This window comes from Haemaphysalis longicornis, unplaced genomic scaffold, assembly GCF_048455015.1.
Source record: "Haemaphysalis longicornis isolate Haplotype H1 unplaced genomic scaffold, Haemaphysalis longicornis Haplotype H1 scaffold_4, whole genome shotgun sequence".
Taxonomy (NCBI): Eukaryota; Metazoa; Arthropoda; class Arachnida; order Ixodida; family Ixodidae; genus Haemaphysalis; species Haemaphysalis longicornis.
In genome coordinates, this window is record NW_027526361.1 from 13647192 (window position 1) to 13664247 (window position 17056).

At 48.3% G+C, this 17056-nt stretch overlaps 1 protein-coding gene across 1 annotated transcript in view; it reads left to right on the forward strand.

The window, feature by feature from the left end:
• The window catches only part of Or (AP-3 complex subunit sigma-2 or), a 7684-nt gene extending 4677 nt beyond the window's left edge, over nucleotides 1-3007 (forward strand). Inside the window, exons 6-7 of the mRNA XM_077706015.1 lie at nucleotides 2295-2424; nucleotides 2843-3007. Coding sequence (XP_077562141.1) covers nucleotides 2295-2414 — 120 coding nt within the window. The 3' untranslated portion in view covers nucleotides 2415-2424; nucleotides 2843-3007. The remainder of the gene's footprint in view (nucleotides 1-2294; nucleotides 2425-2842) is intronic.
• Nucleotides 3008-17056: the final 14049 nt, after the last annotated feature.

A 17056-nucleotide genomic window follows, 5' to 3' on the forward strand; every position in this document is an offset into this window, starting at 1 on the left:
CTCTCGTAAACACATCCCATTTGCGAACAGAGTGATTGCTCCACATAAACAGGGATTTCCAACTCCCGCAAACGCTAAATCTCAGTCGTGAACATTCCACAAAAGCAACGGCGACAGTAGGGACCGCGACGGAGACTCCCGCGCCTGCTTTCGAAACGGGCCGCTAGGGGATTTCAGTGGCGCCCCTACAAGCCACGCTCGAGGTGTATAGTGCCACCAACGCTTGTCCGAATGCAAACGATGATTTATTCACTGAAAAATTAATTAATATAAGTTAAAATTTTGATTTTCCCGTGAAATCGTGCGTTTTCGTGGTCTGCAATGACGTCACCGCTCTGCAGCCGATTGGGAAGCCTTGTTTACCGTTAGTGAACCTAGATGGCGCCACCATATCGTGGCAACCCATTTTCTGCCTTTGATTTGTTTTTGACCGTATTTAAACCTGACTTGTCTTTGTTCAGGTAGAAAATAATCGTTTCATGAAACACAGTGCTCGCTCGACAAATATGGTCACGTAAGACAGCGTTGCTTGTGTCAATCGGCGAGTGTCGTTTGAGACAACCCCAAAGCCCCGCAGTCCTGTGCAGCTAAACCAAGCATAGTGCACACAGTACCAGCAGCAGTACGCATCGGTACTTCTATGTTTACATGTGCTTTCGTAACTTCCACTGTTTGACCGACCATTCTTATTGCTTTATAAATAATGTGCCCGAAATTTAAGCCAAATAGCTCGTTCGGCATGCTTATAAGCTCTGCTTAATTTGTGTTTGTTTTTGCCGCCCTCCGCTAAATGTAGAGCTGGCTGGTATGACATCATAGGTTCTGTTGCGGGAAATGAGCTAGTGGGTCGCATGGCCATTCCCTTTTTTCTTAATTATGTAGCTTATTTGAGGGAAGTTTACATTAAAAGTGGTGTCAGTATGATTCTAACAAGGCAATTATTTTAATGAACATTTTGGACTTGTGCATTCTCTTCATAGCTCTTTAAGTCGTACCCAAATATACGCCATCGATGACCTTAGCCACTTGCCAAAAAGCTCACTGGTCATTCATCACTTCCAGATTTCTTATCGTCACCGGAACGTAAAGTGCATTCTGCATGCATCATGCCAACTTGCTCTTTCTGATCACAAGTGATCGAAACTTTGTTGATATGTCGAGATTGCTAAAGAGTAGATGGTCCTCAAAAACACTTTTTCTTTAATATTGTACCGATAGTTATGAAACCTTGGTTACAGATTGGGTTTTTTAAGCTGATTCCAAATATGTTCTTAGTTTTTATGTAGCTTTATTAGTTTTTGTGTGAAACAACCCTCAAGAGCACAATATAGGTCTTTTCGTGCACATCTTTTTTCATATTAAATGGTGGTTTAGAGCAGCCTGCAATAGCTCATTTTGCTGATTATGCAAGGTAGTATATTGAAAACTATTTAATATTTATTCAGATAATTTCTATATTTATAAGAAAATTTAGGAACAGCAATAGTATATATTTTGGGTGCTATGAGTCAACATTTTGAGTATTAGAGATACTGAAAATGCACATAGCTATCGACATTTTACACACTTTGAAGAGGCTGTGTGCGAAATCTCATCCAAATTGGACCATCGGAAGTACTCGAAATGTGTTGCACAAAACGTAAACAGTGCTGAAAGGTGCAAATGGAGAAAAATGCTTTTGACACATTCTAAAGGTCCAGTAGAAACGCTTGAAACAGGCACCAAAACGTGCATTTTTTTTTGTTTGTCTGTTATTTTCGACCATAATACGAAACTTTGGGAGGGGCCATGGGCTAGAAGAAGGCTTACTCTACCTCTCCGAGCAAATGGCAATGGCGGTCGACGCCAGCATTCTCGAGATACAGACAATCGAAAGCTGCTGATATGTGACAAAAATAACACTCTCTCAAGCCGGGACTGAATAAAATAGAATTTTTACTACCTTCTCGCTCAAATTTTGCCTTGCTCTCTGGCAAAGTTGTCGCTGAATGTACAAAAATAATTTTACTGGCAAAATCTCAAAACTGAAAACTTGTGCGAAAAACTTTTTGAGGAGCATCTCCCCTTAATGAAAACTGAAAGCTGTATTCCCCCCAGTGTAGCATCGTGGCCATTGCAGGATGGTGGGGTGTCATTCTCAACCAGTGCCACCATGCAACTCCGTTGGCAGGTCCTCTTGGTCATTGGCAGAGTTGTGTTCCGTACATTACAGGAACACTAGGCGTTGTGGCAGGTCAGCTGTATGATTGTGAACTCCCGCTCATGCTGAGATATGGAGACTTTGATGCTTGCAGGCGGGTCTCTCAGCGGCTCCAGCAAGAGCCGTGTCGGCTGTGAAGAACATGAACCTGCCCCAGCAGATCAAGGACATCAAGCTGCCAGAGCTGCCGTCCATTGGGAATCTCAAGTTTTGATGGGGGCAAGGTGGGTGTGGTGTGTCTGTTGGCGGCCCCCCGGCTCTGTCTCCCACCAGGGGGCCAATTGATATCTTGCTATGCTCGCTAGCTCAGTGCAGGGAACGATGCAATGTATTAAAGCTGTGTTACAAACGGGCAAAGATACACTACAGTTGCAACAGTTAGTTAGCAAGTGGAAAGGGCATTGGGTAGCACTGAGTAATTGTACTTGAATGAGGCCAAGGAGGAATATGGGTAGAGTGTTGGAGTGCCCATGTACTCAAGAAAAGAAGTGCACCACGCAAAATTATGCCCAAACAAGCATCCTTGTTTGTCAGGTGGAAAACAGCATAATTGAATGGCACTGTGCATGCCAACATCAAGTTGTCATAGAAACGTTTATTTGAGGTGATAAGTATGTGAAATATTATCTATTACTGTTTCAGATGGCGACAGGAAAAGACCGCTGATACAATTGTGATCGTTCTTTGTCATCCAGAAGGTCTGATTCTGTGTGCCAGTCCTGCACGGGACTTTTCACGAGCTAGGGTGGCATTTATCCATCCCATTGCTGCCTGTACAAAATAAACATTCTACTTGATGCAGTGACACCGAATAATGTTCTTCATTCTTCTTCGCTTACTCACCAGTGTGTAAAGTGTCGGCCCATAGTCTCATTCATTAGCGCTAACCAGTCGTGTACACATTTTGGATAAAATATGATCATTTGTAGTGACAACTATAAATAGTGCCGATAAACAGAACTTGGTCGCATGCTCTCTGGAATGTTGAGTGCTCGTGCTGATAATTACAGTCGCCGACCATTTTTTCAGTCTTGACGGGAGCCACCGATAAGTCCAAATAATCAGGAGTCTGAAAAAAGGATTCGCTGAAAAAAAAAAAAAAAAAAATTCATTGACCCAACGGCCAAAAAAACGTGTGTATGTGCGTCTGTACAGATGCACGCCTATGCACGACTAAGTCCGCCTGTATTTCTGCCAGCATTTGTTTGTCACTGCAGGCAGACAGTACCACCGTAAGGGCTCGTGCTAGATAGATCAGTATTTGATGCTTCTGGCATTGGTGGCACGTCGTCATCGGAGTCGCTGTCCACCTGTGCCGGTTCGAGGACCTGCCGTACGCTTTCGTCATCATCCAACTTGGCACACGGCATTACGGCAGTATGTATGTTTTTGAAATTTTCAAACGTAGCCGCTCCAACATTGACACATTAGCACGGAGGTCATCGAAAATGCCGGATGCTGCGGCAGGCGGCATCTCAGCTGTGGGGTTCAGGACTGTGTCACTATGCTCGTTCTCACAGCCCACCACAAATCCCACATGCCAAAAGCAGTTGTGTATCATGTCCTGCGTCACTGCCCCCCAAGCATCAGATGGGATGCTGATAGCCGACAGCACATCCACAACGTGGCTTTTGTCACTGTCCACACGCAACAGTGCACGATTCAGAAGGTGCAATCAGTAGTGCAGCTTCAAGTTCTTTACGACACCTTGGTCCATGGGCTGCCACACACTGGGGGTATTCAGCGGCGAAAATTCCAAGAGCACCAAGCTGGAGTCCGAAAAATTGAACGCCGTGCTGTGCGGCGTCCAAACTATCGGTCGTGGATATACATGTACTTCAATGGGACAAGTGGCCATGCCGCGAAGGTTTCCGAATAAACGGTTGGCAACTGTAATGGTGAGGCCTCGCTATAAACCATTAGAACAGCGGCCAACCGATAGTGGTTATAAGCCCCCTGACAATACGACAGGCAGGCTGAAAAATGCAAGGAAGGAAGAACACTCTTGAAAGTTGTCTGCAGTGCATGTAATCTAAATAGCTGGGACGTTTCTGGGGACACCTAGGTAATCAATCAATTTATCCTCTAAGTTTCAGAAGTGCTTCAGCTGTTGAAATAACTGTTTCAGGGGACCTTAAAGCTTTTGAAGCAGTTGTTTTCAAACTTCGAGCTGTCTCTTAAGAAGGCTGCCTGGCCGAACAAGTTCAGCAGACTAATAAGTGAACCTTGTCTGTACAATACAACATTCTCTCCTCTTTATGCTTGTCGGGGAAGCAGGGTGTTGCATTGCTTGAAAGAAACTTCTGCAGTGCCAGCGTCCGAGGCCATCTATTGAAACCTGTGTGTACCTTTGCTCACCAGCAACTGGGGCCTAAACCAGGGGTTATCGAGGTTTTTGGGCCAAGGGCTGCATTAAAGTGTTTATCAATGAGCACTGTAGCATTTAAAAATTGAATAAAAAAGTTATGGAGACACGACTGCTTTCCTGTGGGATTGCAAAAAAAAAATCAATATATAATCATCCTTACGGTATTTTACTTGTTGCACCAATCCCCTTGTTACAATGATGGAAGAGGCTTGGCCATTTGTCCATGGTTAGCTGTGTGCACACATGCTTTGCTGCTTTCGTGATTAGCATGCTCTAAATACTCCTGTAGGCCTCCAGTGCACTCTCATTACCCTACTCGTGGATCTTTCCCGTTGCGTGTCAACGTTTTCTCTTTCCTCCTCCTTTGGGTATTAGGAAGGCGGTTGTTTTATTTTTCTCTTTCGTTTCCTTCGCCCTAGTAAGCCATACATATATTCACTGCTAGTGTAAACGGGATTTGCTGCTTTTGAAATTAGCATGCTCAAATTACCCGTGTAGAGAGCACTTGGTACATGTCTGTAATGCACGTGTCTAAGTCGAAATCTACAGTGCATTCACTGGGAGCACTTTTGTTAGAAAGCGAAGGCCCGGTGGTGCTGCAAGTCCCAGACACACTTAGTTTCTTTTTTTGCTTTATATTGTGCTTTCTTTTTTGGTCGCGCCAACGCGGGACGCCGAATTCTCAGTTGACGGCGCGTTTAATGCTTTCGCATTAAAAATCACTCTAAACTAGCGAAACACTACTTAAAACATAAGCTACAGTGTATTATTCTTAGATCTCTGCCATAAAGAACTAAATGCCACGTCTAAACCCGTTTGTGATATTGCCACCGGCTTTATTTAATCCATTTATAGATTTACTTTATGTAAAGGTTCGGCGCCAACAGCGTACCTTTTATAAATCGGCTTCACTGCAATACGGGAAGCAGTATAAGAAAGCCAACTTGAAAGGCCAATTCCACTTAGACTTTCCGTTCACCAGCCCCAGACCTCTCGGGGACTCTTTCCGATACGCTATCTGGTATTCGTTGTAAGTGCAGAACACTTTATGGGCTCGCCTTGTAGTAGCTCGCTAACGGTCGCTGTCAAGCGACTGTCAGAATCAGGTGAAGCAGCGAGATAACGGACCCAAGTAGAGCCTGGTGTACCTTCGTCAGGGGGTCACGCTGAGGCTTCGAAAACTACGCGGTTTAAATAGTCATAACCGTTCGAACCTCGTGAACTACTGGCGCTTGTCATACATCTTCCCGTTGCGTAGCGCAAAGAAAACTACAGGTACATTGCGGCCCCCGCGTTCATTTAGTCAAGAGCGCTCGTTGGGCTGGTGTAAAAACCAGCCCAACGAGCGCTCTTGACTAAATGATTTGAAAAAAGCGGCCGCGCAGGAAAAAAATGGCGCGTTCGAAATGACGCAGAAAGGCTCCAGCCGCGCAAGAAAAAAATTACGCGTTCGAAATGACGCAAAACCGCGCCAGCATACGAAATTAAAGCAATTACAAAAAGAACAGAACTCGCCGCTGGCGCAGTTTCAGGCAGGTGGCGCGCGAGCATTGCGAAGCGGGAAATTTGAATTTCGTTTTCATCGGGAGAGTAGCGAGACAGGGCGGCGAAGAGCGTGATGGGTGGTAGCAGTGTGCGGATAACGGCGCCACCGCCCATTATGGCGAATCACTGCTCTGCACTTCCGACAGCTTTCGCATTGAGTGGAACGGCTTTAATTTAGATATGTTCCTACGGCGAGCAGAATCCTCGGACTAACCGTGGATTTCCGCTGCGAGTCCGTGACTAAAAATCGAGGAGCCCCATATGTGACTGATATCACACTGAGCCCCCTTAATGTAGGCCCCACTACTCTACATAAAAGGGTTGTTGGCAAGGCATCTTGCAAAGTGCAGTAAAAAAAATCATCTCAAAATATGAAGACCCCCTGGCCTTTTATTGATACGAGCCTAACGCGTTGCGTTATGGACGCGTACGCGGGCACTCTATTTTCCGAGCCCCAGAACAGCAGCGCAGGGTGCCGTTTAAAGCTATTTACGAGCCGAATTAATTGTGATTCGACGGCTTGTATAAGTTAGAAAGGATTGAGCATAAGATAACGCTCCTTGTTTTATTTTTACAAGCAGCAATAAAAGGATTGTCGGCGATTTGGCGTGACGGAATAAAAGGTGGAAGTGCATGCATGCTTTTACAAAGAATCCAACGTGCTACATCGCACAATACATTTACATTAACTGTTGAAGATCCACAGGTGGTCGAAATTAATCCGGAGCCCTCCACTACGGCGCGTCTTATCGCCTGCGTTGCGTTGGCGCGGTAAACACTAAAATCAATCAATCAATCAACATTTATGATGGCCACCGATGCTTTGTTTTCGTGGTAGAAAAATTGGCATTCTATGTCTGCCTGAAAATTTTAATCAGACTATTTTGCTCTTAAGTTAGAGCAGGCGCTGTCGGGATTAATTGATAGAATTAAGGTTAGTGACGTGGCAAATATTAAACAAAAGAGCGTTAGAAAAGGGAAGCTTGCTATTGGCAAATTCAGAAAGTATGCCCTCAGAAACGAAAGAGTTAGTATTACGCACAACATGTATGAGATGTGAGAGAAGCGGAAATGTTCTATGCTGAGTTGTTCTATAGCAGGTTAGGCCGGGTGATTCTACCGTTTCGCGAGGTCCCGGTAGCAACTTAAGCAGAGGTGGTTCTACAAAAATTAATTATTTTGGTTGAAAGACACTAATGAACTACACAGAGACCACGACCATCTGTCAAACTTGGCATGCTTGCTGCCAAGTTTGACAGATGGTCGTGGCCTCTGTGTAGTTCATGGACCTCGCAGAGTTATGCAGTGCATGCATAGTACCGTAGACGAGAGTAAATGCTGCTCAGTGTTTCATGCAGCCGATTTCATGGATGGCCACGCGATTTCATTCCGTTCCACCATGGCTTTGGCCGTCATGATGTTGAATTCGCGGGTAGCCTGCCATCCGAATTCGGCAGTGAAAACAACAACAACAAGAACGGAAGTGTCGTCAAGGGGCGGCACGCTCGGTGACTTGCGCCGTTGTCCGATGGAAGAAATTACCATAATTGTTGTGTTGTCTTCGGAAATGCGGGATGGGCCGAGAAACAAAAGGTTTTCCCGTCCTTGGCTTTCGCTCGCCCTCTCTCTTGTTGCAGCCTCAGTGCGATACCCTTGGCGATTATTTTACGTCCTCGTTGGTCGGACGGAAGCCACAGCGACTGCGCACAACCTCTTCATGGCAGTCGTTGCTGTATCCATAGCCTTCCACAATGTAGGATGGAAAAGCATGTTACGTGGCGTGAATCGCTTGCTTCGTCGTCTTTGCGCATCTGCGCGTTTGATGACGTGTAAAGTCTATTTAGTACACATTGGACTGCTTTTTACTAGTAAAATTTTCCGCTGGTGTGTTGTTGGGTTTTGTAGGAAGTGCCCATTCGGCATCTACGGAGCGTATAGGCATGTATACCGTGTGTATACATTCGGTTGAACGGTCAATGCATAATCGCTTTTGGGTTCCTTCGTAAGTCGACCGTTGGAGCACGACCAGTGATTAACGACTCATTATAGTCGGGCGAGGGGGGAGGGGGGTGATGACGTTTGCAAGCTTTTGCGGCATATGTGCACATATAATTTATTTTATATTATATATGTGTCATGATGAGACCTATATGTAATGATAACATGATGTCTCATTAATGGGGTAGTAACCGTTGAGCGGTTGATACTCAAGGAGGGAAGTTATTGTAAAATAACCTCAAAAATCGACATCTGAAATGATACAATGCGCGCAAAAAGTCCAAATAAAGACATCCGGCCAGCACGCTAGCCAACTGCCGTAAAAAAGATTGGAAACGAACAAATCGGTGGGCAGTCTTTTGACAAAGACATAGTGGCAAGTGAAGCAAGGGAGTCTTTGATTGTACAGTTGATTACATAATGAGATTGGTTATATTCAGTGAGGGAGAGAGAATAAACTCCATTTCGGGGAATGTCAGTGATCATGCATCTTGAAAGCGATGCTGGTGGTTAGGTCGCGTTGATGGCTTGTCAGCGTGAACCGATCAGCTACCTCACCAACCGTGGCATCCAAACGGGCCTGCGCAGCGCGGCCTCCCACCGTTCCTCAGAGGGTATTTCGGGAAAGGGCTTTCTTGGGCAAGCCCAGATGATGTTGGATAGCGTGGCATGACCGCCACATAAGCAGCAGGCCGAGGTAGGCTATAGAGTTGGCAGATGTGTGCCAGGACGGCAGGATTTGGAAAGGTGCCTGTCTTAAGAAGTCGCCACGTGTGGGCCTTATAATTATTTAATGTTTTGTACGCCGGAGGATAGATCAAGGGGGAGAGGCGGTAGTGCATTGTTAAAAGAGACCAGGCGATACCAGTGTCCCCATGGTCGAGGCTGGGCCCAGCCCGCATCGTGTTCGTGGGCCGCCTCGTTCCCTTTGAGGCAGGAATGCGCGGGCATCCAGGCCAGAAGAACTGGTTGTTTTAGGGGTCGGGCAGAGCTCCTGTCAAATTTGGAGTGCCGGCTGTGAGATACGTCCGGTGAAGTACAGCTTTAAAATCAGAAATGATCGTGCTGGGAGTGGGGTCGAGCATTAGAGCTTGGGCAATGGCCGCCTCTTCCACCGTCTCTGGGCGGGTGGATCGAGCGGTGGCCGAATTGAGAAGTTCCTTGCGGTAGTTCGCGGCTACAATCGTGTATGCGTCGTCGAATCTGTATTCTGCCGCGTCCTATTACGAATCAGCGCGCCGCTGTGCTGCAGGCTTCGTGCAGCGCTTTTGTGCTTTGGGACAGAGCCACCACTACGTATGCCTCCCGCGTGGGCGCCTCCCTGTCGGTGACACAAGCTTGCAGCGTCAGCCAACAGATCTCAACACGTTACAACGTGCCTGGGAACGGCCGGCGCAAAGGCGCCTCGCTGTCAGCGTGATTCAAGCTCCGGTGGCGGCAGACGCAGCAACTCGAGGCTTGACCCGGCGATACAGACGCCGCATTGGAGACCTCCTCTCTCCCCTCTGCTGGACTCAGCGTGGGCCGCTACTACCGCGACTCCTCACGAACTCTGGAAAGAGCGTTGTGTGTGTCTAACTTTTCGCGCCGTGTGCACAAAGCAAGGGGAAGGCTTGTTTGACCGTTAGCGCTTTGGGTGTAAATACGAGCCCCAAGCACCGAAGCGCATGGTACGTGCACGGCGGTCGCAGTAACGGTGGTGACGAACTCACTCCTCTCCTCTTCTACCCATCTCTTACATCCTTTTCTAACCTCTACTATTCTCTCCAACCTTTACTTATTGTTTCCTTCTTTCCTATATTCTCCAATTTTCATCCAGCCAGGTGGAGGTGTCATCCTTCGATAAACAGTTACTAGGCTGGATTTTTTCCTTTCATTCTTCCTCTTTAATAACCCGCCTCGGTTCAATATGTTTATGAACTCACTTTTTCGGTTGTTTTGTATTCTTTGTCCTAAGATTCGGGTTATCGGGACCTCTGGGATCGGTTTGCCGTTTATGTGGAGCCTGTTGTTCGGTTTCTGAGGTGGTCTTAGAGCCGGTGACGGAAATAAAAGAAGCTCGGATTTAGATGGAGAGCAAGAGAGTCCCGCTCTGCCATTTTCCTCTGTGACGATGTCGATGCCCAGCTGAATGATTTCCTAAATTTGGGCATCGCTACCTCTGGTGATCCACAGAGTGATGTTATCCGCGTACAGGTTATGATAGAGACCCTGAATTTTTCTAGTCTCCTTGATGAGGCTCCTTGATGAGCACCCCTTCCTCCAACCGAGATTATGGGGGTGACGAGGTCACATACGTGTATGATATATCCGTACTGCCCGAGAGACAGTCTCTGATGTTGTTATAGGCGCGTGCTACAGGATTGATCAACTGCAGGCCTTCGAGAATGGCCTCGTGGCCAACGTTGTAGAAGGGTTTGGTCAGGTCCCAGCACTGTCGATGAGGCGCGACGTAGTGGAGGGCTCCAGATTAATTTTGACCACCTGGGGATCTTTAACGTGCGCCGAAATCTCGTACACACGGGCGTTTTTGCTTTTCGCCTCCATCAGAAAAGCGGCCGCCGTGGCCGGGAATCGAACCCGCGACCTCGTGCTCAGCAGCGCAACGCCTTAGCCACTGAGCCACCGCGGCGGGTCCCGTTAAGACATGGCTGCAGGAAAGGGAATGCCTATTCTTTGGTAGGACAATTGTCGCTTATGCAATCAACCAGAGACAACTGATCATTGTTTTCTATTGTGCCGTGACGCTGTGTTCTTCTGGGACGTTTTGCAGCGGACGCTAAAAAAGGACGTTGACATCACCCCGTACACCACTCGCTTCTTGCCATTTGAAGATGTTAATCGGGTGCCATATGACGTTTTTGTTCTCCTAGGGTTGTTTAGCTTGTGGAAGTGCCGCATGACTGATCGGCATGCGGAACCCCGTTAAGCCGACCAAGTGCATCTTTCGGGAACAGGCGGCGTTGGTGCGGAGCGTTTATGCTGCGCAGAGTGATCCACCGGAGTGGCTGCCTCTTTTGGATGCGTGTGTTTGCTTGCCTGAGTTTTGAAATGGTGCTGATCTTTTTTAGACTGATGTCTTTACCCTTTGCGGTCTGTTAGTGTCTGTATTGTATGTAATTGTTTTCTCTGAGTTTTTCTAAAATTTTCATGCATCAAAGAAAAAAAAGTTGGCGTGGCGCAGTGGTTGCGACATCTGGTTTCTGGTCGTGAAGTCGTACGTTCGAACCCATGTTTTTCCATATTTGTTTTTTTATTTTTTAAACTTTGTTCCTTATGATTTTCTTCGCCTCCTTCACTGCGTTTATTTATTAACAAACTCGGTTCTTTTGCGGCATTCTGTCTGTAATATTTAGTCGAGACCTGCTTTTATGTGTTGGGTTAGGTTAGGTTGGGGCAGCACCTGCCTTTACTGGTTGGGTTAGGCTAGTTTTAGTTTGGTAGGATTGGTTAGGTTAGATGTTTAATTAAAATACATACGCTAACAAAGCATGCATAAGAAAAAGTGCATCTGTGCGGGAGGTAGTAAAATGCCGACTGCCAGCAAAAAAATGCTGGCACGATGGTCACATAGTCGCGACCAGCCAACGGTAGCGCAAAATATATAGCGTGTGGTTTTTTAACACATTATTAACCAAATGCAATACAGCTGGCACCATCTTTGGGACAGATAACTTGCCGGCTGCCGGCGCAATATCCAGGAAAGGTAAAATGCTGGCTGCCGGCACAATATCCACCTCTCTCCCCCCCTCCCTCCCCGAAAAAGAACAAAACTGCTCACCAAACCGATACCGAAGCGAAATTCCCGTCTGCGCGTCCGCTGGCATCAATCGACTCATGAGAAACTATCGACCAGTAGCAATTTACGGGCTTACAACATTGCTGAAAAGTGCGTACCGAACAAAAAGAAATTCACTAAAGCAACAACGGAAGATTTTTCGGTTCGCCCTGCAGCTTTTTTGATAAGGATAGCGCTTGCTTCTTCATAACGTTTTAATAAATAGGCACAATGAATAAAAAAAATGGCAGCATCTCCCCTCCGTGGATGATGGCGAGGGTGCGAAGTACGGGGACTCGAAATGACATCCAAGCTGCGCCCCGAGTGACATGCGATTTGCGCCCCTACCGTCATTCGATTTGAGCCGTGAGTTGCACCTAGACTATTCCCTAAATGAAACTGCAACTCACGGCTCAAATCGAATTTCGCTTTATCTTCGCTTGGTGTTAATGTGCGCACGGATGGACGCGGACGGATTGTGAGGTCCTAAGGTACTCCGCACTGTTACAGGCGAGGGAGTAAGCCATTTGACTCTCGGGTACTAACTCACGGTCGCAGCCCAATGGGTAAGACGACTGACACTAACTCTGGTCCACCAGACACAGGCTCGAATCCTGCCGGTGCCTGTGTCATTTTTAAATGCGAATGCATTTCTTAGTCGGGGGTTGTCGTGCTCCGTCGGCGTGCGCCCGCAGGTGTTATCTCTCCGCGCTCCTCCTCGCCCCTAGCAACAGCTGTGGCGCGCCTAGCAACCGGAGCAGGTGGTAGCTCGGGCGGGAGTAGCGGAGGGCAAGGGGAGAGGAGGAGCGCGCTCGGGCGTGTGAGGGCGCTCGCATCGCGGAGCTCGGGCGGAGTAGCGGAGAGTGAGTGGAGAGGAGGAGCGCGCTCGGGCGTGTGAGGGCGCTCGCATCGCGGAGCTCGGCGGGCTCTCTCTCCTCTCCGCGTACCCTCTCTCCGCTCGCTGCGCTCGGAATCTATATAATGCAGTGGAGCGCCCGCCTGGCGCCTTGATAGCGATTCTTCATTAAGTACGCCATTAATAATAATTACTCGCACCGCACTCATCGGTGCACCCAATGCATTCGCATTTCCGCACGATCCCCTTCGGGGAGGGGGTGGGATTTTTTTTGCGATTGTAAATGCCATGCGCACGGACGCGGACGGACATTGTGCGGTCCTAAGGTACTCCGCAACTAAAGGTGTGCTTACCCGCCGTCCGCTGGGAGGCGGACCAATTTCGCTGTGCTATTCCTCCCCGAGTTGTAGCACTACACTGCAGCGAAGCACGCCTTGTGTCCTTCTCTCAGTTTCTCTGACATTTTGAGCCCGTTCGCACTCACAGACACCAAAATTTTCCCCGTCAAGGCATACTAAAAAACTTCTACACGTGCGCACAGTGAGAGCGGCAGGAGCAGATGAACAGGATGGCAGCAGAAGAGACGAGAGCGAAATCGCCGCCCGTTGGCGCAACGAACGAAGCGACTAAATAAATAATAGGCTGTAAAAAATGTGCGCCAATCCACCCAGTGAAGGTTGTTGGAAAACGAAGCTGTAAACGACACCCACAACGATTACCCATGCGACGTCACTTGAATTCACACACGTGGGTGTACAAAGAGTGAAACCAGAGACAAGTAAAATGCACTTACCCCACCCTTTATTGCTTCAAAGAGAATTCAATGCTAAGGTTAAATAAATGCATGATTCATGAATGGTGGTTGGTTGAGTTGTATAGTTTAAGCACACGAGTGGAAATTTTTTTATAAGATGAAATGAAGCTCAAACCCGGTGTTAGACGATCTCACTTCTCCTCCGTCTCTGCCACCGCCGACGGAGGTGACGAGATCGGCCGCAGAGACGGAGAAGTGAGATGCCATGCGTTCGTGTGAGCTTCCTCTAATTTTTATAACTCCTAGCGCATGCGCAAGGCGCGCACGCGGCCGCTACGCGTGCCGTGGCCGAAGTGCACAGCGGTGCGTGAGGTCGCGTGACGCTATCACGGGGCATTCAGCGAGAACGCAGGGGGTAAACCCGCAGATGTGCTCGGTGAGTGCACCGTCTGTCTCCGCGGTCCTCATGTGGGCTTTTCAGAAAGAATTAAGCCCGGTCCTCGCTTCAGTTTTCGAGGACACAATGCAAAAAAAGCTACTTCCTCCTTCCATGCGAAATAGCCACCTGGTCCTGCTGCCGAAAACACCACAATCCGGTTCAATCCCATCCGATTTCCTCCCGATTTCCCTTTTGTCGTCGGACTACAAAATCCTGTCTCGGATACTGGCCCACCGACTCGAAACAGCCCTTAGTACGGTGGTGAGCCCACACCAGACTTGCAGTTTTAAAGGGAGATCAATTAATTCCAACCTCCACTGGATGAGGACCCCTTGTGAGGCGGGAGAGCTAGGGTTAGCACCACTGGCAGAGATACAGCTCGACCTTAGGAAGGCATTCGACAGGGTACAACGGCCTTTTCGCACTCCTAACGCACTGCGGAGTAGGAGACACCATGATGGAGTGGATCGAGATATGCTACACTCAAATAACGACGAGCATAATCGTAAATGGGCAAGTAGGAACCCCCATCATGGTACATATCTGTCCGCCAAGGCTGTCCCATGTCTCGACTACTTTTTGCTGTTTATCTGGAACCACTGTGCCGCATGGTTGCTGCGCCCAGCAAAATCGAAGGACTCGTTATGGGCGGACGGGAACTCCGAGTGCTGGCATATGCCGACGACGTTGCCCTTGTCGGCTCAACAGCTGCCAAAGCCGGAGAAGTACTCCGACTAACACACCAGTTCTGCCGTTTCTCCGGTGCAGAGCTGAACCTTGCAAAATCCGAGGGAGCCTGGTTGGGGTGCTGGGAATGAAAACCGCGCGAGTGCTTCAACATGCGGTGGTCGGATCACGTTGAGACATATCTAGGGGTAAAGATCGGTGTGGGCCAGGCGGTGGCGCCTCGGTGGAAACCAAAAGTTGACGCGGCCGAATGGATGCTTCACCCGTGGAGGAACCGGAACATATCCATTTACGCAATGTCCCTCTTGTGCAACATGGTGGCTTACCCTGCGATTCTGTACGCAGCGCGTATTACCACCATCGATGCCGGCTCGATACAGAGGCTACCCCGGTCGTGGGCGGTGTTTGTTTGGCGGTCACAATACGAGCCCATGCGCCGCACGAATCTCTTCTGAAGCGTGGAGGGGGAGGCATTGTACTGATAAACGCAGAACTGAAGCTCGTGGTCCAGCGCTTCATTTTTTCCGCGACCAGGTTGACCCGTTCCTTCAAGCGGCCATCCAATGCCTAGGCTCCTTCCACTTGCGGCCGTGGCTTGCCACATCAGCGTACATGTCGATCACGGCTCTCGCATCACCGGTTTCTACGGGGAGATAGCGAGCGCGGTGGCTTCACTGCCGACGTATTTTCCTTGGGAATACCTGCTCGCTGTGAAGCCGCGAAAGTTATACTGGGATTTAGTAGCGCAGACATTGCCACCACCTCTGTACCATCAGCCTCCGGTCCCTCAGGGTGGAGGCGATGTGCTCAAGCGGGTCAGGCAATCGCCTATCCCAGTCGGCACAAAAGATTTTTTTTCCGTTTCCACGCGGCAGTGGCGCGTCAGCAGGAGCGGGGCTTTTTCCTTCCCTGGGGCGCCGGATGCCTCCTGTGTGGCAAACCGGAAACTGCAGAACACGCATTCCTTGACTGCAACACGGCGATGTATTTCTGGCACGAAACACAATCGTGCTTCAGAACATCGTGGAACGTCACTTGGCCGGGCCTCAAGTTCCTCTGCGTGGACACAGACCCCCCCCCCCCCCCCCCCCCCCCCGCTTTCCGTGACTGTGTCCTAGCCATCGGACTTCACTCCCTCTGGAAAGCGAGGGTAAACGCAGTGGAGTGCGCCCTCCACCCACAACCCGCATGGCGACACTTTCTGCGGGAGGTCCAAAGGAGGGTTAGCGCATTGGGCACATCTGACTGTGACCTGGAACTGCGAAGGAAGATATCCCGAGGTTGCCACGCGCTGAAACGCTATAAAACAAATGAGGAAAGGTGCAGACAGGGAAACGTCTAAGCAAATAAAAAAAGGTGATTGGACAGTTTAAAGGAGCCATGAAAAGAAAATACAAGTTCGCTTAATTTGAAAGAACTAGGATTCAGTATCTCACTCAGCTCCATTAGAGCCACAAAAGATGTTTTTTTAACAAAAAAAAAGCAAGAAGTATTTAAAAACTTTCAAATTTTGCGCCACAGTGACGTGTTATGAGCAACGATGATGTCATACGGGCCAACAATAAAATATAATTTTCAGTGCGTTAACTGCACGTTAGCATTCAAGTGATGCGGTCAAATGGAACTAGAGGCCCCATTACAGACGTCCAGTCATGTGTCGTCGCGACAGGTCAGTTAGACGGCCGCCAATCGCACAAACAAGGTTCCGTGACGTCATAGAAAAGTTGCGGGAAATTGCCTAGGGGGTCGCCACGGCTTCACACGTTTTCTTTAATATCTCCATTATTTGTTCGAAGATTGCGATGATATTGGTATCATTGTTATCGGGACTAAGCAGTCTTTCTAATAAACCCAACTTGTATTTTGTCTTCATGGCTCCTTTTAACAGGCCAGCGCATCTGCGTTGACCAGCCCCTCCTTTGAGGTACAAGAGAGATTAGCGCCAGCTAATAGAACGCACAGAATCCCTTCAACCTTTGTTTTTGTATAGCCTGTGTTGCCGTTCTCATTGTCCTTTTTTGTTTCGTTTCTCTTTGCCTTTTTTTCTTCTTCTCCTGGATTTACGTTCGTTGCCATCTTACCACTCAAAACTTGTAACTGACACGTCCGCTGTCAGAGCTGCTCCTGAACCATGTGTAACACTCGGCATAACGTGTATATTTATGTGTAAATAAAGTTCTTGTTTCACACACACACACAAAAAAAAGAGTGGGCTTGTAGCTCAATCGGTAGGGCAGCGGGCTCTCGCTCCGTTTCTCTATTCGTTGCAGGTTCAATTCCTGGCGGTGCCAGGAACTGTTTATTTGTTCTCCGGAGTTTTCTGTTGACACCAACGGTCGCGACAGAACCCTTGGGGGGTTAAGGTAAGAAGCTTCGCTTTAGAAAGGAAATAGCCACGAACACATTTCATTTCTACACATTATAGCACCAC